General features: G+C 38.8%; 1 protein-coding gene across 7 annotated transcripts in view; it reads left to right on the top strand.

The window, feature by feature from the left end:
- Positions 1–3087: 3087 nt before the first annotated feature.
- PIK3C3 (phosphatidylinositol 3-kinase catalytic subunit type 3) overlaps positions 3088–27439 on the top strand; it is a 176281-nt gene continuing 151929 nt past the window's right edge. For 4 of the 7 annotated variants that reach the window (XR_014075038.1, XM_081563195.1, XM_081563194.1 and 1 more), the window contains exons 1-2: positions 18252–18401; positions 22359–22547. Coding sequence is in view for 6 of the 7 variants with exons in the window: in XM_081563195.1 (XP_081419321.1) it covers positions 18334–18401; positions 22359–22547 (257 nt within the window). In the remaining variant the exon portion in view is untranslated. Of the gene's footprint in view, positions 3282–18251; positions 18402–22358; positions 22548–27439 lie in introns of those variants that run through there. The other 3 variants (XM_081563196.1, XM_081563199.1, XM_081563198.1) reach the window with 3 other exon arrangements.

Below are 27439 nucleotides of genomic sequence, written 5' to 3'. Positions count from 1 at the left end.
TTTCATGCCTTCTAAAAAGTTAGAATCCAGAGCAATTGCATCATGGGAAGCATGGACACATAAAGGGTATACAGCGTAAGAATAAAAGCACTATCCTATACATTAGTGAACCATAATATACTACTTAAGGTGCTTTGCTTTTCAAGTTATACTTGCAACTACAGCAGGAACATCTGATATATATTTAGATTAATATATGTATGCATATATTATATAAAATATCAAAATATACATACTTCTGTATCTATATACTTTTGCAGTTATATACACTTATGTATATATGGGCTTCCCTTGTGGCTCAGCATTTAAGAATCTGCCTACAATGCAGGAGACCTGAGTTCGATCCTGGGTCAGGAAGATCCCCTGGAGGAGGGCATGGCAGCCCACTCTGGTACTCTTGCCTAGAGAATCCCGTGGATGGAGAAGCCTGGAAGGTTACAGTCCATAGGGTCGCAGAGAGTCGAACAGGACTGACGCGACTAAGTGGCGGTAGCGTATAGGTATACGCAGGTTTCCTCTGCTATCCAAAGGTAGAGCGTGTCTATAAAACCTTTTGTAAACTGAAATGGCATAGAGCAAAGAAGCCATTACTTTAGGACACATCTTGCTAACAGATGCACAAAATAAATCAGGATAAAATGCAGATGCTCACAAACACAGCTCAAAGATATGGTGTCTTGATGGTGAGATGCTGAGTATGGTTCTGGCAAAGCAGCTTGGCAGTGCCCCTCTCGCTTCTGTGGGTGGGAGCTGCTTCTATAATAGCTAGTTGCAGAACAAATGCTGAACACTAGCTATTTTCATTCTCCCCCATTTTTTGTAAAAGCAAAATCCCTCTTCAAATTTCTTTTGGTTATTGAAAACACGAACTAATGTAGGTTTTTCATAAAAACAACTTTGCCTAATCACACTTTGGAAAAGCAGGGGATACCTGTATGTATACATACACATATACATGTGTGTATACACGTATACACATATACATGTGTGTATTCACGTATACACACATGACAAGAGTCATTATGGAGGAGTGGCCACTAGATAAGTAACCACCTCTCAATTTCTCTGATCTCTCCACTGTAAAATGGGATGTTGTGGAAATTAAATGAGATTAAAGCATTAAAATTTCTTTGAATACAGTCTGCACCTTCTCAGTCATTTTACAGATTATCACAGTGAGGGAACAGTCCCTCTGCTGTTAAAGTTAGCAGTCAGATGAGCTGAACTCCCAGAGTAAGTTTCCTCAGGACCATCTGAACCTAATTCTGAACAGCTCAGGACCACTCCAGGTGCATGAAAGTGAAAAAGTCACTCAGTCGTGTCCAACTCTTTGTGACCCCATGGACTATACAGTCCATGGAATTCTCCAGGCCAGAATACTGGAGTGGGTAGCCTTTCCCTTCTCCAGGGGATCTTCCCAACCCAGGAATCGAACCCAGGTTGCCCACATTGCAGGCAGATTCCTTACTGGTTGAGCCACAAGGGAAACCCAAGAATACTGGAGTGGGTAGCCTGTCCCTTCTCCAGGGGATCTTCCCAACCCAGGAATCAAACTGGGGTCTCTTGCATTGCAGGTGGATTCTTTACTAGCTGAGCTATCAGGGAAGACCATAGTGCCTTACATTCAAGTGGCCCCTCCCACCGGAAATCCAACTCATCCTTCACCTGAATTCTCATTCCCATTTGGCCACACTATCCCTAATCTGATTCAATTCCATCTCTTCTTCTCTGAATCCTTTCTCTGGGCTTCTGGAACTGTTTTGTATGATCAGACGACTGCAGTCTCATTTCTGACAAATTCCTTCACCTTTAAACCTACGGGTAATGTATTTGTCCCTGAGAATACTATTCTCCTTTTCAAATGGAAGTTATTGTTTCTTTTTCCCTCTTACATACCACCTACTTCATGATCAGGAGGTGGATCAGATATACTCTTGATCCCTACTGCTGCCTCCGACCATTCCTCCGTCACCCCCCTTCAAACAGAAACTGCACAGTAAGCACAGGGCCTAGAGTCTGTGTTGCTTTTAGAGAACTGGGGAAATATGTTTATTTCTTTTTAAATCAGAAAGAAAAAGTGAATATATTCTAGCGTGGATTACATTTACCTTTTATTAACACAGTTATAAAATGTACTTTTTAGTATTTTTCATGAAGGAAGGGGCTAAATATGCGTATGGCCCAGAAAAGCAAATGATGTCGCTCTGCTCTAAACCCCTAGCTCTTTTCAAGTTCCTGCCATGAGGGTCTATCACCTCTATTCCCCTACTTGTCCATTTAAGGGCCAGGGTTCTGCTCTTACTTATCGAGGACCTGAGCTCCCATCTACTACTCTCCTCTCCATCCAAACTCCAGTATCCAAGATTGGCCCAACTGAATGCTGAGGCATTAATGCAAGAAGCCGCACTAGATTCATCTTGATCAGCATCCCCACAAGATTGGAGAAGGAAGGTGTGTTTGGGTGGGTGCAGGGGTGAAGAAAGAAAAGATTCAGGGCAAAGGGCTGGAAAATTCTTTCTTATTTGGTCCAACTCATCTCAGACTTTGGGTAAGGATTGAATCTGCTAGTAGAGGGCCTTGGCAGGACTGATAAACCTGGGAATGGCAGAGGGAGGGATGGCAACAGAGGCTGAGGATGGTGTTTTAGCCTCACGCACCGGGGAAAAAACTCACTCAGAAGGACAATGCAGATAGTGGAGTGCAGTTTATTACACCGGCGGGCCCAAGGCGGAGTCTCCTCTTCGCCAAGGACCCCCAACCAGTTTTTGTGAAGTGTATGTGTTCAACCCCACCCCCCTAAATTCTCTGAAACTAGTCTGAACAAAGGAAAAGAAAGATACAATCAAAGTTAACCCATGATTCATATGCCTTAAACCCATGATTCATGTGCTTTAAGCCTAGGTAGTTAACAGCGGACAATTATCAATAGACCTGTGGTCATACGCCAATAAGCATAATAGGATTTATAATTCTATTCAGTTACACAGATAATTAGGGTATTCTTTTAGGCGCCAGAGAGTCCAGGCATGAGCTCTGGGGCTCTTTCATCCAGAGGGTCTGGTTTTCCAGTTGGTATGTCGTTTCCATAGATACTGGGCATATAGCTCAAAGTCCACAGTCCGGCCCAAGATGGAGTCCTGTTTTCAAGATGGAGCCTGTTCTGTTTCCTCCTTCAGATAGTACAACCATTTGGGGTTCTTTACCAATATTCTCTTCTCTCTGTAGCCTCAGCTACTCCCATTTGCTGGGCTGGGCTGGGTGAGCCAAGCGAGGAATGCCAGGTGAGTGTGCTCATGGCCAGTGCTGCTAAGTCCCTCCTTGTGCTCTAGCCCAGGATCAGCAGATCACATGCCTATGCCTCCGAGTGCCTGTGTCCTAAAGCTACTATGTGATTTTTAAGGTACTTCAAAGCCTCCTGTAGGGAAAGCAAACGCTCATCACAATGGAGGGAGAAAAAAAACTGAATCCTTATTTCCCCTGAAGCTTCCTAAGTTCTTGAAGTGCAAAGTAGAGAGAAAAGCTCAATGTGTGTGCAAAGGGCTCTTCAGGCTGTAACAGCCAGTCTGAGCGTGGCAGGCAGCGCTCATTAGGCAGGCTCCTGAGAAAGCCTCTTCTTCAAAAGGCAGGTTGTGAGGTAGCAGCTGATGGGGCAGCTGTGTTTGTTTAGTTCCGGCTTGGTCCTGGGACTGCTCTGTGGGGAAGGACAATTGCCTGGGGTCAAAGAATGACCTTGCCCCAGGCATCTCTCTCTCCTCTTTCTCTCTCTTTGTTAATATACAGATTTACATCGGGAAGCAGCCCAGCTTCATAATGATGGAGACTACCTCTGTGCAGATATAATCTCTGATTGATGGGGTTGGTGGGGCCGGGGGGTGGGGGGTGGGGGGGAAGAAGACTAAAGAGCTCATGAATTCACTCTAAGATTCACATCACATCAGCCACCCTGCCAGTCTCCTCAGGCATAAAATTGAGCAAGGCAGAGAACAGCAGTATGTGTGTGTGTGTTGATGTTTTGCTTGCTTCCCCTTTTCTATAAACCTCTGTTTACTCATTTAACAACCTACTGCACTTTCAGAATGTAACCTTACTACCCCTTCTTACGTATGGCAAAATAGAAATGAAGATTCTTGCTTTCTTTCTTTTAATCACCACTAATCCCTGCGGACACTAGCAAAACTGAATTTATTGGATCACTTTTAAAGAAACATTTATTTAAGTTGCTTCTAGTGGAATGTTTCAACATTATTTAGTTTATTGCTTGTCTCAGTATTTAAAATATTAATGTATTACTTACAAATGGAAATTTGCAAGTACTCACTGTCACCTAGAAACAAATACTCAAAAGATAATCCATTTAACGTCAATACTTTTTTTTTTTTTTTTTTTCCTTTTGGAGTGCCAAGATCTGTCTGGCAGTATTCTGGGACCTTTGATGAATATAAGAAAATGTTATGGTCCATCCGACCAATGTGGGATTAAAAAGCAAACGTGTGAAACAATAACAGAGAAAACAGCATGCTGGTTGCCTCACCCATTTTACATGAAAATCATCTGATTCAAATGAAATAAAAGAGGATGAGGTCTTTTTCCTTTTGCTCTGAGATTTGTGACGCTATGAAAAAAAAAATCAACAAACCATAGAAAGATTCTAAGTCATGCAGAACTATTTAAATCAGTGTAAGAAAAACTTGCATTTTAAAAGGATGCCTTCTGTAGAAAGAGGAATCTATTTCTTCTGTACATTGCACTGAAATACACTTTAATAATCCTAAAGTCAGCTGGGAACACACATACTAATATATATATCATCAAATGTTCATAGAAGTTATTTAGCTTCTTGCATCAACTACCTTTAAAGAAAATAGCATGTTGTATAATTTTGCCTTCAGAATTTTTCTCTTTCTTCACATAATTTTGAATTCTTTTTACCGTGCATGCATCCATGCTAAGTCGCTTCAGTCGTGTCCAACTCTCGGCAACCCCATGGACTCCTCTGCCCATGGAATTCTCCAGGCAAGGATACTTGAGTGGGTTGCCATTTCCTCCTCCAGGGGATCTTCCCTACCCATGGATGGAACCTATGTCTCCTGAGGTGGTAGGTGGCTCATTACCACTAGCGCCACCTAGGAAGCTCCCTTTTCACTTTTCATCTATAAAAATAAATTTAATTATAAATAGTTAAATTGAACAAGAAGTTCAAAAATTTTAACCAGAAGACTGTAGTGCAGAGAGACGTCAGCCCTCTTACATTGTCCCAACAGCGTTGGACGCAAAAACTATAGATGAAACTCCAGCTATGGAATGGGAAGACAGAAGCCAAATAGAGTTGACATGGGCACTAAGCTTGAAGAGGAAATAATAATTTCACTGAATTTTTAAGTTGTCTGTTACATTCTAGATTTCATTCCAATTCCAGGGCTATTTGGAGCCACTTGGAATCTGAGAAGGAAATTACTTTTTTCAGACTATTACAATAGGGAGAACATCCCAAGTCCAAAGATCAGAATTTCTCATCAGGTTGGTTTCATCTTAAACTTGTGTAGGCAGAAGTAGACAAATTATAGGTAGGTGATGTTACAGTTGAGATTGTTTTTATAATCAGAGAGATTTTCAGTCAGTCACCTGAACAGGAAATATTTTTCTCTGTGTCCAACTAACTTAGGGAGAACAAACGGTTCAGTTAAAAATTTATAAAACAAAGAATAGATGTATAAAGGTGTCTGTGTCTGGTCTTAACATAAAGAAAAAGGTGTTTATTAGCAAGTTTTATCTAAGTCACAGGCTTCTCTGGTGGTTCAGTTGGCAAAGCATCTGCCTGCAATGTGGGAGACCCGGGTTTGATCTCTGGGCGAGAGAAGATCTCCTAGAGAAGGAAATAGCAACACACTCCAGTATTCTTGCCTAGAGAATTCCATGAACAGAGAAGCCTGGTGGGTCACATGGGGACCCACAGTCCATGGGGTCACAAAGAGTTGGACACGACTGAGTAACTAACACACACACACACACACACACACACACACACACACACACGTCTAAGTCACTGGGAGAAGTGTGGGTCTTTGTAGTAAGCCATTTCCCTAGGTTACAGAGAGTATAGAGATGTTCTTAACCGTCCCTGTTTTCCAAGAACACAGAGTTCAACAAAAAGTTCAACATTGTCCTTCTCGACCTGGTTATTAACTATAACTAAACTGTCTTGTCTCTTGAGAGTTTACTTACTAGGTTAACTGACTTATTCATGCAGTGTTCATTTATTGATGTATTATCCACCGAAGGATTCACATTCCTGTAAAAGGCAATTTTCAGAAAGAGGTAAAATGATGACTCATACAGATATAAAAATGAAGACACTTTAACAATTTTATTCTACTCATTAACTAAAGATGGAACCAAGCAGACATCCTAACCAGTTCAAAAGAGAATTCAGAGATTACTCCTGATATTTTTAGATGAAGGATACTGACATTAATAGCAAATTAAGGCAAAACTGTTTTTTCTAAAGGTGGTGGAAGGAAATTAATTTGGATTTATCTGTAGGAATTATTTTGCATCACTATCAGTTGCCTATAATCTACAAAATGTTAAACTAGCTCAAATACTATGAAATACGAGAATCATATAGCCTGGATGAGTGTCAATAGAAAATGCATAATCCTTTGTTGAAGCACAGTTTTTTTCTACATTCCTTTACAGTGAAGTCTTCACTGTTTAGTAATTTTTACTAGGTCATGGGTCTTCCTGTCTCTCACCCTCTTTCATTACCTTTACTGTTGTTACTGATTGAATTGTGTTCTCTCAAAATTCTTACATTTAAATGCTAATCCATAGTAACTTCAAATTTGGAAATAGGGTTTGCAGATAAAATTAGTTAAAATGAGATCATACTGAAGTATGATCCTAATTAAAAAAAAAACAACTGGTGTCCTTATAAAAAAGAGAAAATTTGGACACATACGTACATACAAAGAGAACACTGCGTGAAGATGAAGCAGAGTTCAGGGTGACACTTCCTGAGATGAGGGACACAGAAGGTTGCCAGCAAAGCACCAGAAGTAGGGGAGAGATGCGAAACAGATTCTCCCCCATAGACCCTAGAAGGAACCAACCTTGCTGATAAGTTGATCTTGAACTTCTAGCTTCCAGAACTGTAAAACCAAAAAATGTCTATTTTTTATTGCACCCAGTTTATGGTACTGTGTTACAACAGATCTTGCAAACTATTATATTTCCTTCTTAGTGTGTTCTGTGCTTCTTTCAAGTCACCTTGCTTTTTCTTTTTTGAGAAAACACAGGATGTTTTCTCTGCAGAGAACACTTTTATTTTTCCTTCCTATCTATGTTTCTTCCTAGTCACCTAGGCAATCTCTACTCATTCTTCAGATCTCTGCTTCATCCTTTCTTCCTTTGCAAAGTCTTCCTTGTCCCATCTGCCCCCTCCCCAAATGTAGACACACACTATATCACCTTTCAGACCTATCATAAACAATGAGTCAATTCTGATTATTTGTGGTAGTTATGTTCTATAAAGTAGTTATGAATACTGAATTAGTGAATACTGAACCATTGCCCCTAGGGGAAACACAGGTTTAGGTTCCTGTAAGCCACTGGTCACATTGTCATTAATCAGCACAAAGTCTTTTTTTATGTGTGTTTCTGTTTAAAGACACCTTTTTTAATATAGATTATTGATTCACTAATGTTGAAGTCATGACCAGCAGCCCTGTAACTCATGCCTGAGTGGAACTTCAAATATTTTCTCCATAAGGTACATCACAACTAATTTACACTTAGGAACATAGGAAAGCACTTCAGCACTACATTTGGGGGCCATTTTTAATTTCTTTTTGGCCATGCTGCATGGCTTGTGGGAACTTAGTTCCCCAAACAGGGACCAAGCTCCTGCAGTGGAAGCACTGAGTCTTAACCACTGGGATGCCAGGGAAGTCCCTAGGGCCTATATTTAACAGCAAAGTCACCAATAAAAAATACAAACATGCAAAACAATGTGACACTAAATAGACTGCAAAAAGTATACTTTACAGTATGAGAGCTGAAGGCAGAGCATTGCTTTGTTTGACCTCAGCTGGGAATGTGTACTCTAGATGACTTAGAGTTTCCCCAATCTTCATATGTTTGTGAACAACCATGAAAGTGCCATAAGTATTAATTTGGGAGTTACAAATAAATTTTAGTGAGTAGGTAGATCCATAAATATAGACTATGAGCAATGAGGATTAACTGTACTTGTTGAGTTTTCTGCTTTCCCTATGAGACTGTACCTTGGGGATAGCAGAGGCAATACCTACCTATATCTACTTTATCTCCAGTGCTAGCCCTGGATGGCTAGCTGATGCTCAGTAAATATTTATTGACTGAGAGAACGACATATGAGAAAGACATTTAATATATAATATGAGTTTGTCACTCCTCTGCTCAAAACCCTTAATGCCTAGTTACACCTGGTGGAATAAAAATCAGGTCTCTTGACTAGCTAGGGCTGCTTTATTTTTCAGATTCTTCCTTCAGCCTCCTTCTGGTATGTTATTTTCTACTGCTTCTCAAGATGGACACTCTGTCTAGGTTCCAGCCAACTACACTCTTCTTGCAGCCTGAGTTTCCCCATCTACTTGTTGCTTACACTATATCTTCTCACTAAAAAGTCACCTCTTCCTTCTGTGAAATAAAATTAATATTTTATGGCAAGACAAGGAAAAAATAAATCATAAAAGAATTTCTTTGCCCCCTCTTTTCCCTCTACTGTGTGCTGCTTATCAGTGTTTTAATATTTACTAATTCAGTGCACTGTGATTTTATAGAAATACCATGTGCAACAAGAATCAATTCTACCACTACTGGGTGAAGATAAAGGTAAAATCTGAATACAGAATATTCATATTTCAGAATTAAGATGTTCAAACATTGAGAGACAAACAGAAAATAAGTTCACGGAACAACTAAAACTTAGCTCCAATTTTAAACAGACCATGAGGTTCTAGAAAGCCTCTCTTTCCTTCTTAATGCCTGTGAAGAACCCTGGTATAGAATATCACTTCTGTGTTGTTTTGCCTGTTAACTTGCAAACTTGAGAGCTTCTGAGTATAATTTGAAACTGGCTCCATATGCAGAGGGCAAGGAGAGGCCAAAGAAAGAGGCATATCTTGGTAGGTAGTGCTGTTAATATGAGGGAAACTTATCCAGGAGTGGATCTGGTCCACTCAACAGCATCTTAAGAGTTTAGAGAGAGGACTTTAAGGGGTTCAGTCATGTACACATCCAATGTGGTCTCAACAACAGGTTGCTCTCTCAATGCTCCATCCTTAAACACAGCTTCCACTGTGGGAACTATGGGCAAGGCGTACATTCCAAAGACAGTGGAGGGAAGAAGAGCTTCTGATTCTCCAGGTCCAGCTTGAGGATTGGCCCGTGGTCAAGTCTTCTCCTAACCTCCTCCAACAGTCTTTAAGATAGAAAGAGGGACAATGTTTCACCTTTGTCCTGTAGGTAGAGTAGGTTTCTCTGAGAAGATGAAAATCTAAGTGTTTTAGTTCTCACATTCTCTCATTTAGTCTTTCTCTGTTTATTCCCTCATCAAATCCCATCTCTAGCCTAAGCATTCCTCTCTGAAAAGATTATTGGCTTTCATAACTCTCACACTAATGCACAGCTCAAACCCAAGCAGACCCTCAAGTGAACAATTCTCCTTCTTTTCCTTCCTCATTTTCATTCTTTTCCTTCCTTTTTTCCTCTCTGTCTTTTTAAGGTCTCTGCCATTCTTTCCCTGTGCATTTACATAATCTGGGTAGGTGCCAAAGTGACTTAAAAGATTCCAGGGATCTTGAGGAATTACTTGGGTCACTAATGACTGCCTATGGACTCAGCCTCTGATTGCTTTTCCTCTTTTTGTCTCAGAGAAGCAAGTCTGATTCTCAGGTCAACAACCTTTCTGGGATTAAATATTCATGCACAAAGACAAATGCATACAATCAAAGCAATAAGAAGTGTCAAAAATAACAGCAGCATTCTCTGTCCTTCAAAGCATATAGAATCACAAGGAAAGAATGAACATAGCTCGGCGTTACAGATCAAACATAATGTGGGCAGAGGTTGCACTCGTAGCAGGGGGTTTTCTAAAAACAATGGGTTCTTGGAGAGGCCTGAAGTCATTATCATCCCACAGTTTTTTGCAGAACAAATGAAATAAGGCTCTTTGTGTCCAATGATATTAGAAGACAGGTTGCACGATGACATAGGAAGCATGCACTGAGGGATGATGCCAGGGGTGACACCACACGCAGACAAGGAACACTGTTCTCTGGTGAGATTGGAGAGGCCAGTGTCTAATACAATACCTTCTGCAGTTCTTGGCACATTTTTAGCATTAAGTAAAAATTTGTTAAATTAATGGATGACCTGAAAAGATGCTGATGGGCCAAAATTTCCTCCCTCCATGGAGTTAATCTGTAGTGAGTCAACATGTGTACCTGAGAGTATAATCTATAGGGAGGTGGAGGGGATCAATGGCAGTGCTAAATAACACTGAGGATGCTAAAGGGACTGCCACTAATAATTTTTTTCCTGTTACAAAAATTAAATTTAGGAATTATTCTGGAATATTCCTTCACAGTTTGGTAAAAGTATCATGTGTTTTGAAATCGAACACACCTGGTTCTGCCATTTATTAGCTATTAATGAAATATAAATCACCTAACTTACATTACAGTTACTTTTCTGTAAAATAGGATAAAAGCACCTACTTCACTATTTTGCTGAAATAAATACACTGATGTAATGTGCTATCTGACAGATAATAGTTTTTCAAGTGCTAGATTCTTTCCTACTTCTCTTAGTCAACATCTGTTCTGTGACAGGAATTAAAGTACAGTACAAAGGTAAATAAAATTGACAAAATCTTTCTCTTGGAGAGCTTGTAGTCTAATGGAAAAGGCTAAATAATTATTTAGTCATCAACTAAATAATTATTATAGAGACTATTGAAAGTACTATGGAAGAAGAATGCAGGAGGAATGGATTTTTGAGTGAGATGTATTACTCTAGGGTTGGGAAGGCATGTGGGGTCAGAGGAGGCTTCTTAGAGGGATCAATCTCAGGCCTGCAATACATAAATCTAATCTTTTTCTTTCTGACAAGGGTAAGGGAGGATAATGGAGATTCTTTCAGGGTCTCAGTTCAGTTCAGTCTCTCAGTCATGTCCAATTCTTTGCAACCCCATAAACCACAGCACACCAGGCCACCCTGTACACCACCAACTCCCAGAGATTACTGAAACTCATGTCCATTGAGTCAGTGATGCCATCCAACCATCCCTTCCTCTGTCAACCCCTTCTCCTCTCACCTTCAATCTTTCCCAGCATCAGGGTCTTTTCAAATGAGTCAGCTCTTCCCATCAGGTGGCCAAAGTATTGGAGTTTCAGCTTCAGCATCAGTCCTTCCAATAAACATTCAGGACTGATTTCCTTTAGGATGGACTGGCTGGATCTCCTTGCAGTCCAAGGAATCTCAACAGTCTTCTCCAACACCACAGTTCAAAAGCATCTATTCTTCGGCACTCAGCTTTCTTTATAGTCCAACTCTCACATCCACACATGACTACTGGAAGAAAACATAGCTTTGACACAATGGACCTTTGTTGGCAAAGTAATGTCTCTACTTTTTAATATGCTGTCTAGGTTGGTCATAACTTTTCTTCCAAGGAATAAGAATCTTTTAATTTCATGGATGCAGTCACCATCTGCAGTGATTGTGGAGCCAAAAAAATAAAGTCTGCCACTGTTTCCATTGTTTCTCCATCTATTTGCCATGAAGAGGTGGGACCAGATGTCATGATCTTTGTTTTCTGAATGTTGAGGTTTATGTCAACTTTAAACTCTCCTCTTTCGCTTTCATCAAGAGGCTTTTTAGTTCTTCTTCACTTTCTGCCATAAGTGGTGTTATCTGCATATGCGAAGTTATTGATATTTCTCCTGGCAGTCTTGATTCCAGCTTGTGCTTCATCCAGCCCAGCGTTTCTCATGATGTACTCTGCATATAAGTTAAATAAGCATGGTGACAATATACAGTCTTGACGTATTCTTTTTCCTATTTGGAACCAGTCTGTTGTTCCATGTCCAGTTCTAACTGTGGCTTCCTGACCTGCATACAGGTTTCTCAAGAGGCAGGTCAGGTGGTCTGGTATTCCCATCTCTTTCAGAATTTTCCACAGTTTATTGTGATCCACACAGTCAAAGACTTTGGCATAGTCAGTAAAGCAGAGGTAGATGTTTTTCTGGAACTCTCTTGCTTTTTCGATGATCCATCGGATGTTGGTAATTTGATCTCTGGTTCCTCTGCCTTTTCTAAAACCAGCTTGAAAATCTGGAAGTTCACAGTTGATGTATTATTGAAGCCTGGTTTGGAGAATTTTGAGCATTACTTTGCTAGCATGTGAGATGAGTGCAATTGTGCGGCAGTTTGAACATTCTTTGGCTTTCTTTGGGATTGGAATGAAAACTGATGTTTTCCAGTCCTGTGGCCACTGCTGAGTTTTCCAAATTTGCTGGCATATTGAGTGTAGCACTTTCACAGCATCATCTTTTAGGATTTGAAATAGCTCAACTGGAATTCCATCACCTCCACTAGCTTTGTTCAAAGTGATGTTTCCTAAGGCCCACTTGACTTCACATTCCAGGATGTCTGGCTCTAGGTGACTGATCACACCATCGTGATTATCTGGGTCATGAAGATCTTTTTTGTACAGTTCTTCTGTGTATTCTTGCCACCTCTTCTTAATATCTTCTGCTTCTGTTAGGTCCCTACATTTCTGTTCTTTATTGAGCCCATCTTTGCATGAAATGTTTCCTTGGTATCTCTAATTTCCTTGAAGAGACCTCTATTCTTTCCCATTGTATTATTTTCCTCTATTTCTTTGCATTGATCGCTGAGGAAGGCTTTCTTATCTCTCCTTGCCATTCTTTGGAACTCTGCATTCAAATGGAAGTATCTTTCCTTTTCTCCTTTGTTTTTTGCTTCTCTTCTTTCCACAGCTATTTGTAAGGCCTCCTCACACAGCCATTTTGTGTTTTTGCATTTCTTTTGCTTGGAGATGGTCTTGCTCCCTCTCTCCTGTACAATGTCATGAACCTCCATCCATAGTTCATCAGGCACTCTGTCTATCAGATCTAGTCCCTTAAATCTATTTCTCACTTCCACTGTATAATCGTGAAGGATTTGATTTAGGTCATACCTGAATGGTCTAGTGGTTTTCCCTACTTTCTTCAATTTCAGTCTGAATTTGGCAATAAGCAGTTCATGATCTGAGCCACAGTCAGCGCCTGGTCTTGTTTTTGCTGACTGTATAGAGCTTCTCCATCTTTGGCTGCAAAGAATAAAATCAATCTGATTTCGATGTTGACCATCTGGTGATGTCCATGTGTAGAGTCTTCTCTTGTGTTGTTGGAAGAGAGTGTTTGCTATGACCAGTGGATTCTCTTGGTAGAACTCTATTAGCCTTTGCCCTGCTTCATTCTGTACTCCAAGGCCAAATTTTCCTGTTACTTCAGGTGTTTCTTGACTTCCTACTTTTGCATTCCAGTCCCCTATAATGAAAAGGACATCTTTTTTGGGTGTTAGTTCTAGAAGGTCTTGTAGGTCTTCACAGAACCGTTCAACTTCAGCTTCTTCAGCATTAGTGGTTGGGGCATAGTTTTGGATTACTGTGATATTGAACGGTTTGCCTTGGAAACAAGTAGAGATCACTCTGTCATTTTTGAGATTGCACCCAAGTACTGCATTTCGGACTCTTTTGTTGACTATGATGACTACTCCATTTCTTCTAAGGGATTCTTGCCCATAGTAGTAGATATAATGGTCATCTAAGTTAAATTCACCCTTTCCAGTCCATTTTAGTTTGCTGAGTCCTAAAATGTCAATGTTCACTCTTGCCATCTCCTGTTTGACCACTTCCAATTTGCCTTGATTCATGGACCTAACATTCCAGGTTCCTATGCAATATTGCTCTTTACAGCATTGGACCTTGCTTTCATCACCAGTGACATCCACAACTGGGTGTTGTTTTTGCTTTGGCTCCGTGTCTTCATTCTTTCTGGAGTTATTTCTCCAGTGATCTCCAGTCACATATTGGGCACCTACCGACCTGGGGAATTCATCTTTCAGTGTCCTATCTTTTTGCCTTTTCATACTGTTTATGGGGTTCTCAAGGCAGGAATACTGAAGTGGTTTGCCATTCCCTTCTCTTTCAGGGTCTAGCACATGTTATAAAAGCCCAGAGTCCATGGAACTTAGAGTTTTAAAAATCTTTAAATGTCTTAAATCAAGAGATTATAAATAATAGCAGATAGTTCTCATAGTTTTAAAGCTCTTCTTTCCAAGGTCTGAGTTCTAGAGATCACTCCTCTTATTGAATGAGGGGGTTGAGGAGGCACAGAGTTTAACCCAAAAGTCTCTTCCTTCGGAGGGACCTGATCATCCTTCCTGGGGGAAATATGACCCCATTCTTCTTTTATAACTGCCATTTTTGACAGTAATGTTATTAAACATTCAAAAATTTTTTTTTCCTCATGAAACTTAAAGGAGCTTCTTTAATTACAGACTAGAAGGAGCATACACACAAAGTATAGTTTTATTATTTTTCAGAAAATGCCTTCTTTGATCTGTTTTATTTTTTAGTTGATAGAAACTACTTTTTTCAATGGAACAACCCAAACTTTGTAGATTCCTACAGCAAGATCACTAGGAGACATTCTCAAGTTCATCTTTTTTAACATTGCCACTTGACAAGTGGCTATAAGTCTTGGTTTATGATGTAGGATTTTTCAAGTTTCCTGACAACATTGTCTGTTCTATCATGTGATTAGGTTCTAAAATCCCTAGAGTTATTAGAAAACTTGTAAAGGCAATTTTTAATTGGAGAAAAAGCATTTTTGAGATTGTTTTAATCTCACAGTATCACTGGTATTTTATCTTGATGAAAGGCTAATAATAGATGGTAAATATTTTAAGCTAAGAGTCAATTTTTTTATTACAAGCTAAAGAGAATGAATTGGGTGACAGTGACTGTCAAAAATAAACCTGATTATCACTACATAAGTCCTGGGCAACTTGAGGGAACAGATTATTATCAACAAATTTCTCAACCAACATTAAAGTTTGTATTTTGAATAAACATGAAATTGAAAAAAATATGGCAAAGGAAACAAAATAAAAACTGCAACTACAAAGATGAGTTAATTAAATTAAAATTGGATATGAAACCAAATAGTCAATGAAGTAGCCTACCACATTAAGAAAACATTTATGCAAAAAGTTATTTTCCTACAGACACACAGTAGTCTGTAAAACTGTGAATTTTTGCAATGCAAGAACTATGTTCTATAATTTTAAGTGTCTTATATTTACGAGTTGTAAAAGATCACATGGGAAAGAAGACAGCACTTCTTTCCTTGTAGAAAAAGGTACTCAAGGCTTCCTTTTCCCATGGTCTTGCTAAATGGAGTCTGATACTCACATCTACTAACCATATCTTCTTGATCTATGGTTGGTCCAGGAAGGACATTGCCAGTTTTGATATCTGTGACTTTTCCAATGCTCCTGTAACCTACCATTATCCTCTTCACCTGCATATTAGTTTTCCTTGTTGCATTATTGTCTTTGACAATTACAGTACAGTCGTCTAAGATTCCCACATAATATATTTTTAAGTTTATTTTTTTAACATTTTTAAAAACATTTTAAACATTTTTTTCTTGATTATTACTTTTAAAACATTAATATAATTCTATCTTGGACCATATGAATGAATATCTTAGAACTAAGTATTGATATTTCATTTTTATGCCTTTATCTGTGGTGTGTCTGTACCTGTATTGGAACTTTAACTGTTATTAGCTAATGAGAAAAGAACAGATAGACTTAAAACAAACAAACAAACAAACAAAAGCACTTTCAGGGTCAAGTAAAGGCCAAAATACCCTCATGGTACTTAGATTAATATAGAAAGAAAGTGAAAGTGAAGTCACTCAGTCGAGGTCGACTCTTTGAGACCCCATGATCTGTACCCAACCAGGCTTCTCCGTCCATGGGATTTTCCAGGCAAGGGTACTGGAGTGGGTTGCCATTTCCTTCTCCAGGAGATCTTCCTGACCCAGGGATTGAACCCTGGTCTCCTGCATTGTAAGCAGACGCTTGACTAATAAAGAGTTCGTAGTAATTTGAATAGAAAAGGAGGCAAGAAAATTGAATTGCCATATAAGGGCAGTATAGATGTCTTGAATTTCAAAGAACCAGTTCTGTAAGAGTAGTCAATTCCATATTCATGCTGTAGGCAATAGGGTTTCAGCAAAAAGGCTATGTATTGCATTAAGGTTGTTAATTTGAAGTTGTTATATTTAATTTGTAAACTTGGTTTTTAAAATTTTATAAGAAATATATGTGTATATATGAAGTTTACACACATTTATACATTAAATAACATTGCAATAAAAGCAATTTAAGTCAGCAGAAAATTTAGTTCTCTACAAATTGTCAATATTTTATTCAAGTTTGAGCAACCTATTTCACCTTAGACCTGACATCCACCACTGGAATTATCCCATAGATAGGGGACTTGTAACTATTTGTTTTACTGTTGGGAGCTCTGTTGATTAGAAAGTTCAAGTTTCATTACTTCCTAAAATTACATTTCCTGTAAGTTCCAACCACTGGTAGTAGTTATAGTAATACATAGGAACAAGTCAAGTCTGCTTTTTGTTAGAACTATACCTTATAAGAGACTAATCCATGTTTTCCCCTAGTGTTGCTTCCACAAATATTTTTAAAAACTTACTTTGGACAAAACATTGTACATTAGCCATTTTGGGGCTTTCTAAGTTAAATGGCTACAATACTTTCAATCTTTCCTTGAAAGCTTTTTCTTCTCCCCTAAATTATAATAACTTTTACATACTATAGCATTGTCTCTCTTACAATGTGGCACCTAAAAATAAACACATAGAGATTTTTATTCAATATCATTAACACTAATGAATAGCAATTATTATACTCAACAATATATTAGGCATCAAGCGCTTAGTATTCTTGCCTGAAGAATCCCAGGGACGGCGGAGCCTGGTGGGCTACAGTCTATGGGGTCGCACAGAGTCGGACACGACTGAAGCGACTTAGCAGCAGCAGCAGCAGCAGCTTAGTGACTCAAGTCATTTCTGACTCTTCGAGACCCCTTGGACTGTAGCTCACCAGGCTCCTCTGTCCATGGAATTTCCCAGGCAAAAATACTGGAGTGGGTTGCCATTTCCTTTTCCAGGGGATCTTCTCAACCCACAGATTCAACTGGGTCTCCTGCATTGCAGGCAGATTCTTTACCATCTGACCCATCAGAGAAGTCCATTGGCACCAAGGAGCATACTATTCTTGCCAAGAGTTTTGGATCTAGTTGGAAGTGATTACAGTTCCATTACAGTTTTATATACTAAAAACTTTTATATATACTATATAATTTTTTATATACTAAAAAAATCTGTAAGTTTTAAAGATTACAGTTTTATATACTAAAAATGAACATCGTAGGAGTCTACAGGTCAGAATTCTGAGTCCCAGAGTTGTTACTGGATGTTTCTAGGTTCCAACAAGGGCTAGGTGTTCAAGCGTACATTGGGTCTGAGAACATCCAGTGGTAAACAAGCACACTAACACTCTGATCAAAGTAGCATAGATTATTTGTAATACCAAAACTGAAAGCCAGATTTCCTTGCTCTTTGCTTAGTCCTTTCTCCACTCTTGAGAAAAGAAAGAGGAAATCTTGGCTTCAGAGAGCAAATACGTGATTAAAGGTTTTGTAATGGTCACTGAAATTTAAACTTGGTAAAACTCTTTAATCCTTGTGATTATTCCTTGGTTAACCTACAGGCAGTCAAAGTTGTTACACTTCTTTTTGAATTGAATTTCCTTTTGGTCTGACTTCAGAAACAGACCAGACTCAAAAGTCAGTTTGTTATTTTCTTAAAACAAAAAATCGAAAACAAAACCCCGGGAATACAGGAAGAACACAGGAAGTCTGGAATGTAACCAAATACACTCTGTTTCCGGAATTCCATTTTCACTCAAGCAAGATGGTGGGTCCCTTTGCACATGCGCAGGAGAACGCTTGGGCGGGGCGGGGAGTTCCGCCTCAAGCGGTCGCGCTCCGGGCAGGGATTGGCGGCGCCAGGGCCGAGAGGCGGAACCGGAAGCCCCTGTGTGGTGCTGTTCTGCGAATTCAGTCCCAGCCTCTTCCCAGTGCCCTGCTCTCGGCCTTAGGTGTACCTGTTACCCGGGTGTCCCATGGGGGAAGCGGAGAAGTTTCACTATGTCTACAGCTGTGACCTGGACATCAACGTGCAGCTTAAGATGTGAGAGAGTCCGGGGATGGCGACGGGGATTGCCGAGGCTGAGGCGGGGCGGCAGGGGCCTGCGGGTTGGGGAGGGAAGATGGTTATTAGCTTGAGAGTCGGCCTGGCCACGGCCCGGAGGGTTGCAGCCGGGGCAGCGGAGTTGGACTGGAGGTCGGAGAGGGGCCGGGCGGGAGGGCCGAGGGCGCGATCTCGTGAGAAACAAAGCGGTAGGAGTAAGTCCGTCAATTCCGCAGGGTTTGTTTTCCGGAAAGCGTTTTGCTATTCACAGCAACCTTTTGTGGGATTATTGCTGTCTCATATTACAGGGAAATCAAGTCTTGGTTAAATCGTCGTCCTGCCGTTATAACTGGAAGATATTACTTTAAAACGGGACTGGAAGGTGGAATAGAGACTAAAGAAATTACAGAGAGGCAGATAAAGTAGCTGGGGATTGGATATAGTACTAAAAACATGAGAGGTGAGAGAGGCTTAGATTGAATCTCAGGACAGTCGGTTATTATTGTTCCGCTATTGAAGCTGGACGTCAGTCAAAAGTGAGGATGGTTTCGTTTTTAAAGGGACCAGAATATATGAGAAGAGATCTTTGCAGGAAAATCCTGAGGCATCACAGTTGAAGTCCAGGACATGACGTCTTGAGACGACACTAATGGAACCGAGATGGGGAACAGGTAGCACCAAGTTGGAAATTATGTCCATTAGCAGTCTCTCTCTCTCTCTTCGGAGAAAGCAATGGCACCCCACTCCAGTACTCTTGCCTAGAAAATCCCATGGATGGAGGAGCCTGGTAGGCTACAGTCCATGGGGTCGCTAAGAGTCGGACACGACTGAGCGACTTCACTTTCACTTTTCGCTTTCATGCATTGGAGAAGGAAATGGCAACCCACTCCAGTATTCTTGCCTGGAGAATCCTGGGGACGGCGGAGCCTGGTGGGCTGCCGTCTATGGGGTCGCACAGAGTCGGACACGACTGAAGCGACTTAGCAGTAGCAGCAGTCTCTTAGATACACTTTCATATGTGAAAACGATCATAAATTATCACAAGTTATTAATCTAACATCATTCAGCATGTTTTAGTCAGTATTCGACAAATGTACCTTGGACAAAGGGCTGCACAGTTACATTTTTGCAGTCGTTTGATGCTGCCTTGAATGATTGTTTCTGGAAGTTACTTACTTCAGACTCTGATAAGTCCTTTACTTTTGATTTTGTGGTGGCAGTAAGAATAATATATCAACAACCAAACTGCACCTTTTTGTAATGCTTGACACACCCATTTAAAATAGTTTTTACAGCTATAGCAGTCAATGCTTATATAGGACCTGTGTTGCCATCATCTGGTAAAGGACTTTCCTTCAGTCTCATTCCTCTCCGTGTTTCATGGGTATATGAATGCATTTTTTATTTGTTTGAAACTTTTGGACATTAAAAGGAAAAAAGAAAAAAATTAAAGAAAACTGGTATCTTATTAACAGGTGCATTGAGTATTTTGAGGAAAAGTAAAGCATGTATCAGAAGTTTGGCAAAATTTAGCACTCACCACCTTTTATTTTCTGAGACTGATTTTGGGGAGGGCAGGAAGTATCAATTTAGGGTCATAAAATCAAGGAATAGTAAATTTTAAAATTCTGTTTTCCCCACGTCTTTTTATCTCTTTCTATCATTTTAATAATTTGCACTTTGATGTCTCTTTTCTCAGTGCCATAGTTGAATATCGAACTGCCCCCAAGACATATATCATTTTGGGTGTCCCAAAGCACTTTAAAAGTAACTTGTCCAAAACGGAGCACATCATTAGCCTGCCCTTTTAACGTTAATCTTCTTTCACCCTATTTTGGTGATTGTTAGCGTCGTTCACTGAATTGGTTAAGACAGAAAATGAGTCTTATGGAGTCATACAGTCACCCTTCTCTCACCTCTGTTTAATCATTCACAAGTTGCCTTGAATCTGCTTGCTCAGTATTTTTGATCCATGCCCCCTGCAAACCCCACTGCCCTAGACTTAATCTATCCTTTTCCTTTTAATTTTGGTAGAAAGTCTTCCAACTGACCTTGCTTTCAGTCCCATCTCTCCATTACATTCTTCAGTTCAGTCGCTCATTTGTATCTTGACTCTTTGAGACCCTATGAGCTGCAGCACTCCAGGTCTCCCTGCCCAACACCAACTCCCGGAGCCTACCCAAACTCATGTCCATTGAGTCGGTGATGCCATCCAACCATCTCATCCTCTGTTGTCCCCTTCTCCTCCTGCCCTCAATCTTTCACAGCATCAGGGTCTTTTCCAATGAGTCAGTTCGAATCAGGTGGCCAAAGTAGTGGAGCTTCAGCTTCAGCATCAGTCCTTCCAATGAATATTCAGGACTGATTTCCTTTAGGATTGACGAACTTGATCTCTTTGCTGTCCAAGGGACTCTCAAGACTCTTCTCAACACCACAGTTCAAAAGCATCAATTCTTTGGCGCTCTGCTTTCTTTATAGTCCAACTCTCACATCCATACGTGACTACAAGTGAAAGAGGAGAGTGAAAAAGTTGGCGTAAAGCTCAACATTCAGAAAACTAAGATCATGGCATCTGGTCCCATCACTTCATGGCAAATAGATGGGGAAACAGTGGAAACAGTGTCAGACTTTATTTTGGGGGGCTCCAAAATTGCTGCAGATGGTGATTGCAGCCATGAAATTAAAAGACGCTTACTCCTTTTAAGGAAAGTTATGACCAACCTAGACAGCATATTAGAAAGCAGAGATATTTCTTTGCCAACAAAGGTCCATCTAGTCAAGGCTATGGTTTTTCCTCCACTCCTGCCAAAGTATCATAAACACAAATGTGATTACAGTACTCTTACTTCAAATTGTTCAAATAACAGGTTTTTGAATGTTCATTTTGTTACAGGCACTGCACTGAATGTGGTGGCTACTTTTTAGCTTCATTGTCTGCCTACACTTGATTCTCATCTCTAGCTTCTTCTCCACATGAGCTTTATGCTTTAGCTGTACCAGCTTGTAGTTCCCCAGACACACAATCTTACCTTTTTGCCTTTATATGCTGTACTTTAATTCTGGGATGACATCCTGCCTGTGGCTCTTCATTTCTCTTGTATTGTTCAGGCTCATTTCAGGCATCTATTTGGGTTATGAGCCCCTGCCTCCAAGGTGTCCCTGAGACTTTTTGATGTATTTTTCTGTAATAGGAAAAATACAGGCTTTGGCATCCTCTGTCCTGGTTTTTATTCTCTGCTCTGTTACTTACTTTGTGGTCCTCAATAATAAATTCGACCTCTGAGTCTCTGTTTCATTGATTTATAAAATGGTAAGATGGTGGAAAGTAAATAAGAAAAGTGTCTATAAAATGCCTGGCACAATATATGATGTAATCTTGATTCCCAAGCAATGTTCCTATCTCTTTTATAATCTTATGCATATTTTTTATGACTTAAAGCACTGTATTTCTTAATTTAAAAAATGGACTAGATAATACATCTACATAGTAAAAAAAAATAAATTGAAAGTATAAAAAAGTATGCAGTTAACAGTAGCTTTTCTCCCCAGAGCAAGGACTTAATATTTTCTTGTAACACTGTATTGTTTATCTTGTCTTTCATTTCTGGGCCTCTGTGCCTAGTATAGTAAATGTTGTTGAAAGAATATAGGAGTCAGTGGTCAACTTCAAATTAATAAAATTAAACTAATGCTTGGAGAGCTGGTGACATCTCAAAGATAGATCCAACAGTTGATGTCAGGGGTTAAAATTAAGAAGCCTAAAGTAGAGAAGTACATTGAGGAAAATAGGAATGATCTTTGGTATGCTAGGATTTTAAGAGACCTCTAGACTTCATTTTCATCTATAGGAAAAGTTTGAGGTAGCATAGGTTTACTATGACATAACCATGAAGTCTTCTTACTGTTTGTTAGGCTTGTTTTTAAAAAATGTGTCTAAATGTTATTTTATGCTTTCAGAGGAAGTTTGGAAGGGAAGAGAGAACAAAAGAGTTACAAAGCCGTTCTAGAAGACCCAATGTTGAAGTTTTCAGGACTGTACCAAGAAACATGTTCAGACCTCTATGTTACTTGCCAAGTTTTTGCAGAAGGGAAGCCTTTGGCTTTGCCAGTAAGAACCTCCTACAAGGCGTTTAGTACAAGATGGAAGTAAGTTGTTTTCTTGCGTATGGTGGGTTCCTAACTATTCTCCAATTTTTTTTTTTTTATGGATATTGAAAGTATTACTTGGAAGGGATAACAAAGGAATTAAAATTATTTAGTACCTATAACCATAGATCAAGTAGGAACCTACTCAGATAAAGTTGTTATACATAGCAGTATTATAACTAATTGAGGTGGAAGTGAATTTATGTTTGTATTGAGTATATTGACATATTTTTATATGAATAAGAACTTGACTGATTCACAAAATGATCCAAACCAAAACCACATCTCTACATTTGTTCCCATTCTCTGCTCTTGAATACAGAAATACTTCTGGATAGTCAGATGTTTCAACTGATATTTGGAATTCAGATCTTTAGAGAGAGAAAGATATATTGTCATCTGGATCAGATGTTTATCTTAAATAACTTTGTTTTTAAAAGCTCTTGGTTTATTAATCATGGTATATTAGCAGGCCATTGTTGATATTCAGGGTAAATGTAGTGAATATGAAGTTCCTGTTTTTCTTGTAGGTCCTTAATAAAATCTCTTGACACTTCTTTTTTGATAGATTGAATGGTGTAGTTTTAATGTTTGATCCATGAGTACCTTGGTAGGCTTGGTACAGGATAAGCAGGTTGTGTGCCTCTCCAGGAAGGAATTTATGCCCATAGTATTCATGGAGGACAGGGGATGGCCACGTGGACTCTCAAGCTGTGCTGTTGAGGGTGCAGCCCTCTCCGCACTTCTTTTTTTTAAATAAATGTGGCCCAGCAGACTGGGAAAAGTTTTGTAGAGAGATCAGAAACCTAAGCTCTGATGATCCGTCTGCATGGAAACCAGCTGTTTTAATGGTGTGTGTTTTTTTTTTAAGTAGTCTTTTTTGTGGCTGCTGGTGTGTGCGCGCACACACACACACGCGTGCGCAAGTATGTGAATGCATTTGTACTTGTTATTCTGGAAAATTTCAAACCCGTAGAAGTAGAGAATAATGTAATAAACTTCTAGCGCCCTGTCTCCTAGCTTTGTTAATTTCTAACTCCAGGCCACTGTTTTTATTTCACTGTTATTTTGAAGCAAATTCCAATATTGTATCATCTCAAATATTTCTGTATGTCTCTAACATACCTACAGTACCATCATTACACCTAAAACAATCCATCCAAACTCCTAAATTGTATCAGAAGTTCTTAAACTGGAATCAGGAAATCTACAAAAACTTGAAATTCTATGCAGAATTTTTTGTGTCATGTGTTTTTACAGGGACAGCTCAAAGCTTTTTTAGACTTTTTGAGGTGACTTGTGACCCCAAAAAGACTTAGAACCAAAAATTTTGGTCTAAAAGTTAACATTTATGGTGAATTCCACTTTTTTGAGGAAAATTGTATGATGGTTTGGTTCCATGCCTAGGCAATAAAATAAATCAGAGCAAAAGCAAATTCCCAGTTTTAAGGAAGTTAACATCTTTATACCCTTCCTTCCATTTACCAACTCCTCTCTGCATTGTTTATGTATTATGTATTTTCAAGGATTTAAAAACTTTCATATTTGCTCTCTTAAAGTTGGAGATTTTTAATTTATATTTTTTAAATTGTGAAACTAAGAAAGTACTCTAAAATACCTAGAATGGCTTTTTAAATTATTATTAAAAGGTTTAAAACAGTTGTGAAGAAAATAGATTGACAAAATACCTCATGTTGGGTAAATATATGAGGCTTTTGTTGTCTTTTAAATATACATATGCTTTGGGCTTAGGGGAAACACTTTCAGATTTTGTGTATCCTGCTCTTTAGTATTTAATAGTTGAATTTTTTACCAGTTCATCAATACAAAAACTGCACTTCTAAAACAGAGCAAATTTTATACAGCCGTTGTTTTCTATAAGCATTTACTTAAAAGAAGAATTACGTATTCTGTAGGGAAAATAAATTATATGGAAGGATCTCTTGCTATCTTAATTTTTGCATTTCCTTAATTGAGAAAGTATTTTTGGGTAGGATGAAATTCTAAGTTGTCTAAATCTGATTTCTGAGTTTCTTATAGTGAGTCGTATGAGTTCAAATAATGAATTCTTCATTCAAAATTGATCAAGTCTCTTCTATCGTATTCTATTCTATCTTGTCCTATAATAAAAGAGTCCATGGTGAGGGAACCTGTACTTCCTTTAGTTACCCTTAGGGTAAAATCATCAATTTTAGGCATGAAATGCTGCAGATGTTTAAGTTACATATATATGAAATATATGAATATTATTTTGCAGTCCAGTGGTTTAAACTTTTTTTAAAATTTATATTCTCTTTTGTCATGTGGAGGATTTGAAATGGTTTTATATGTAGACCTACAATTTTAAAATTAGAAAGTTAGGATTTTGGAGTGTATTAATCAGACTAGAGAATTAGTACAGTGGTGAATGGGAGTGGGGTTAATGGTAGGAAATTAGATCATCCAGAATAGGGCTTTAAATCTGGGAATACTTGCAAGTTGCCAGATGAATTTATGCCTAATTAGAGTTGGGGCTTCCCTCTGGTGGCTCAGATGATAAAGGATCTGCCTGCAGTGCACAAGACCTGAGTTTGATCCCTGGGTCAGGAAGATCCCCTGAAGAAGGAAATGACAACCCACTCCAGTATTCTTGCCTGGGAGAATCCAAAGACAGAGGAGCTTGGCAAGCTACAGTCCATGGAGTCTCCAGAGTCAGACCTGACTTAGTGACTAAACCACTACAACCAGAGTTGGGGCATGAGGAAGGGATGATGCCTGGGAAGGGAGAGAACAAAATTTTGAATACACAGCTCCTTAATGTCTCACCAAATCTTTCCATAATTTCTAGAATATCTTGAGCACTTTTCAAACTATTTTTTAGCTTCAGATTCATTCTTCAAAAGAAATCTTCTGCAGAAGCCCAGAATGTAAAAGTGTTTTTGCTTTAATTTAAAGAGGTGTGAGGACCTGGAGTTGGATGGCTCAAGGTTTGAGGCAAATGAGGTTTGAGGCAAATGATTACTTGCTCTTAGGTATTATCTCCTAGGCTTCCCATGTGGCTCAGCTGGTAAAGAATCTGCTTGCCATGTGGGAGACCTTGGTTCGATTCCTGAGTTGGGAAGATCCCCTGGCGAAGGGAAAGGCTACCCACTCCAATGTTCTGGCCTGGATAATTCCATGGACTGTATATAAGTCCATGGGGTTGCAGAGAGTCAGACTTGACTGAGCAACTTTATCTATTATCTCCTGGTCAAAGAACAGAATATAGAGGTGAGTATTTTCACAGCTCATTTTTGGATAGTGTCACTGACTTTTCTTTTTAACTTTAGCCTGTGTTAACTAATCTCTGTGTTTTGTTCACTGGCATAAGCTAACACTGCTTATAACTTACCTTTTCAGTCTGGCCCATCATGTGAATAGTAAATAAATAAATTCACTTAGTTTTTTAAGCTTATCTGTAGTGAAGAAAGAGTTTTTAAAGCATGTGTTTTATTTTTTTAAGAACTTTGTAGAAGAAAAAGATTTAAGGACGTTTAGAGTTTCCTTTAAATTAATAGCCATCTCTAATTTTCCTATAATATAGTAGATGTAAATATTTTGTTCTTTAAATTTATGAAAATTCTGTTTGGTTTCTTACTGATGCAGGTGTATCTGACCTAAACTCCAATATGCCATTTGAGAATAATTTTGAGCAAACAGAATAATTTTGAGTAAACAGGAGAAGCAATTCTGTGTGTCTGCTGGATATTACTTTGTGTGTTTGCATGGTTTTCTTTGGGGATTTTAAAAGCCATCTGTTGTTTAAGGGAGTGGAAATGATCAGATGAATCAAATATTAAGTTTGAATGTAGAAGAAAATTTGCAGAGGTGAATAGAGAATGAAAAAAAAATGGGAGAGCTGTGCTGTCATTACTGTTAGTAAGAACAAACATTCCTTAGTGAAAGCATGTGTACAAATATGCTTTGAAAGCATTAAAAAACAATAGCTAAACATTGATATTAATAAATAACTTGAGTGAAAGAAAAATCTCACCTAAAAAATTGTCATATGTTTGTCCAGAGCAGTCTAGTAACTTCTTCATGTTATGAAGTTACTGGATGGTCTCCTTTGACCTCTTTGAATTTTTGGTGGTTTCTTCTGCTTTATTGAGATACTGCTATGTATTATAGGACCATATATAACATGTTTTGAATATAACACGAATAATTCTAATTTCTTTCTTTTCTTAATAAAAAGCTGTTCTGGAGGATACTTAAAAAAATCATAGTTTGGTTGAAAACAAGTTTGGTTCTAACAGGTTTAAGTGTTTTCCCAGGTTTTTATTTGTTGTTATTGTTTTTGTCACTAAGTTATGTCCAACTCTTTGCAACCCCATGGACTATAGCTGGCAGACTCCTCTCTCTGTGGAGTTCCCCACGCAAGAATATTGGAGTGGATTACCGTTTCCTTCTCCAGGAGATCTTCCTGACCTAGGGATCAAACCCATGTCTCCTGCTTAGCAGGTGGACTCTTGACCACTGAAGTCACCAGGGAACCGTTATTATAGCCTTGTGTCTTAGTCATATTGTCTGTTCGTGCTTTTTTTAAAATTGAAGTATGATTGATATTCAGCAAAATGATTCTATCATACATATACATATGTATATATCGATTATTTTTTATTCTTTTCCATTATAGTTTGTTATGAGATATTGATTATAGTACTCAGTGCTATATAGTAAATTTTTGATGTCTGAGTTTCTTGATTAAAGGACTTACCAGCATTATTTTTCATGGATTTTGTCTTTCAAAAATCTTTTCACATGTTCTGTAGGCATACCTCTAAGATACTGCAGGTTTGAGTTTAGATCACCACAATAAAGCAAACATTGTAGTAAAGTAATTTTTTTGTTTTTTCAGTGCATATAAAAAT

Source organism: Giraffa tippelskirchi, chromosome 14, assembly GCF_054371585.1.
Source record: "Giraffa tippelskirchi isolate mGirTip1 chromosome 14, T2T-mGirTip1v1.2.pri, whole genome shotgun sequence".
NCBI classification, from domain to species: domain Eukaryota; kingdom Metazoa; phylum Chordata; class Mammalia; order Artiodactyla; family Giraffidae; genus Giraffa; species Giraffa tippelskirchi.
This window is presented reverse-complemented; position numbering and strand designations above follow the sequence as displayed.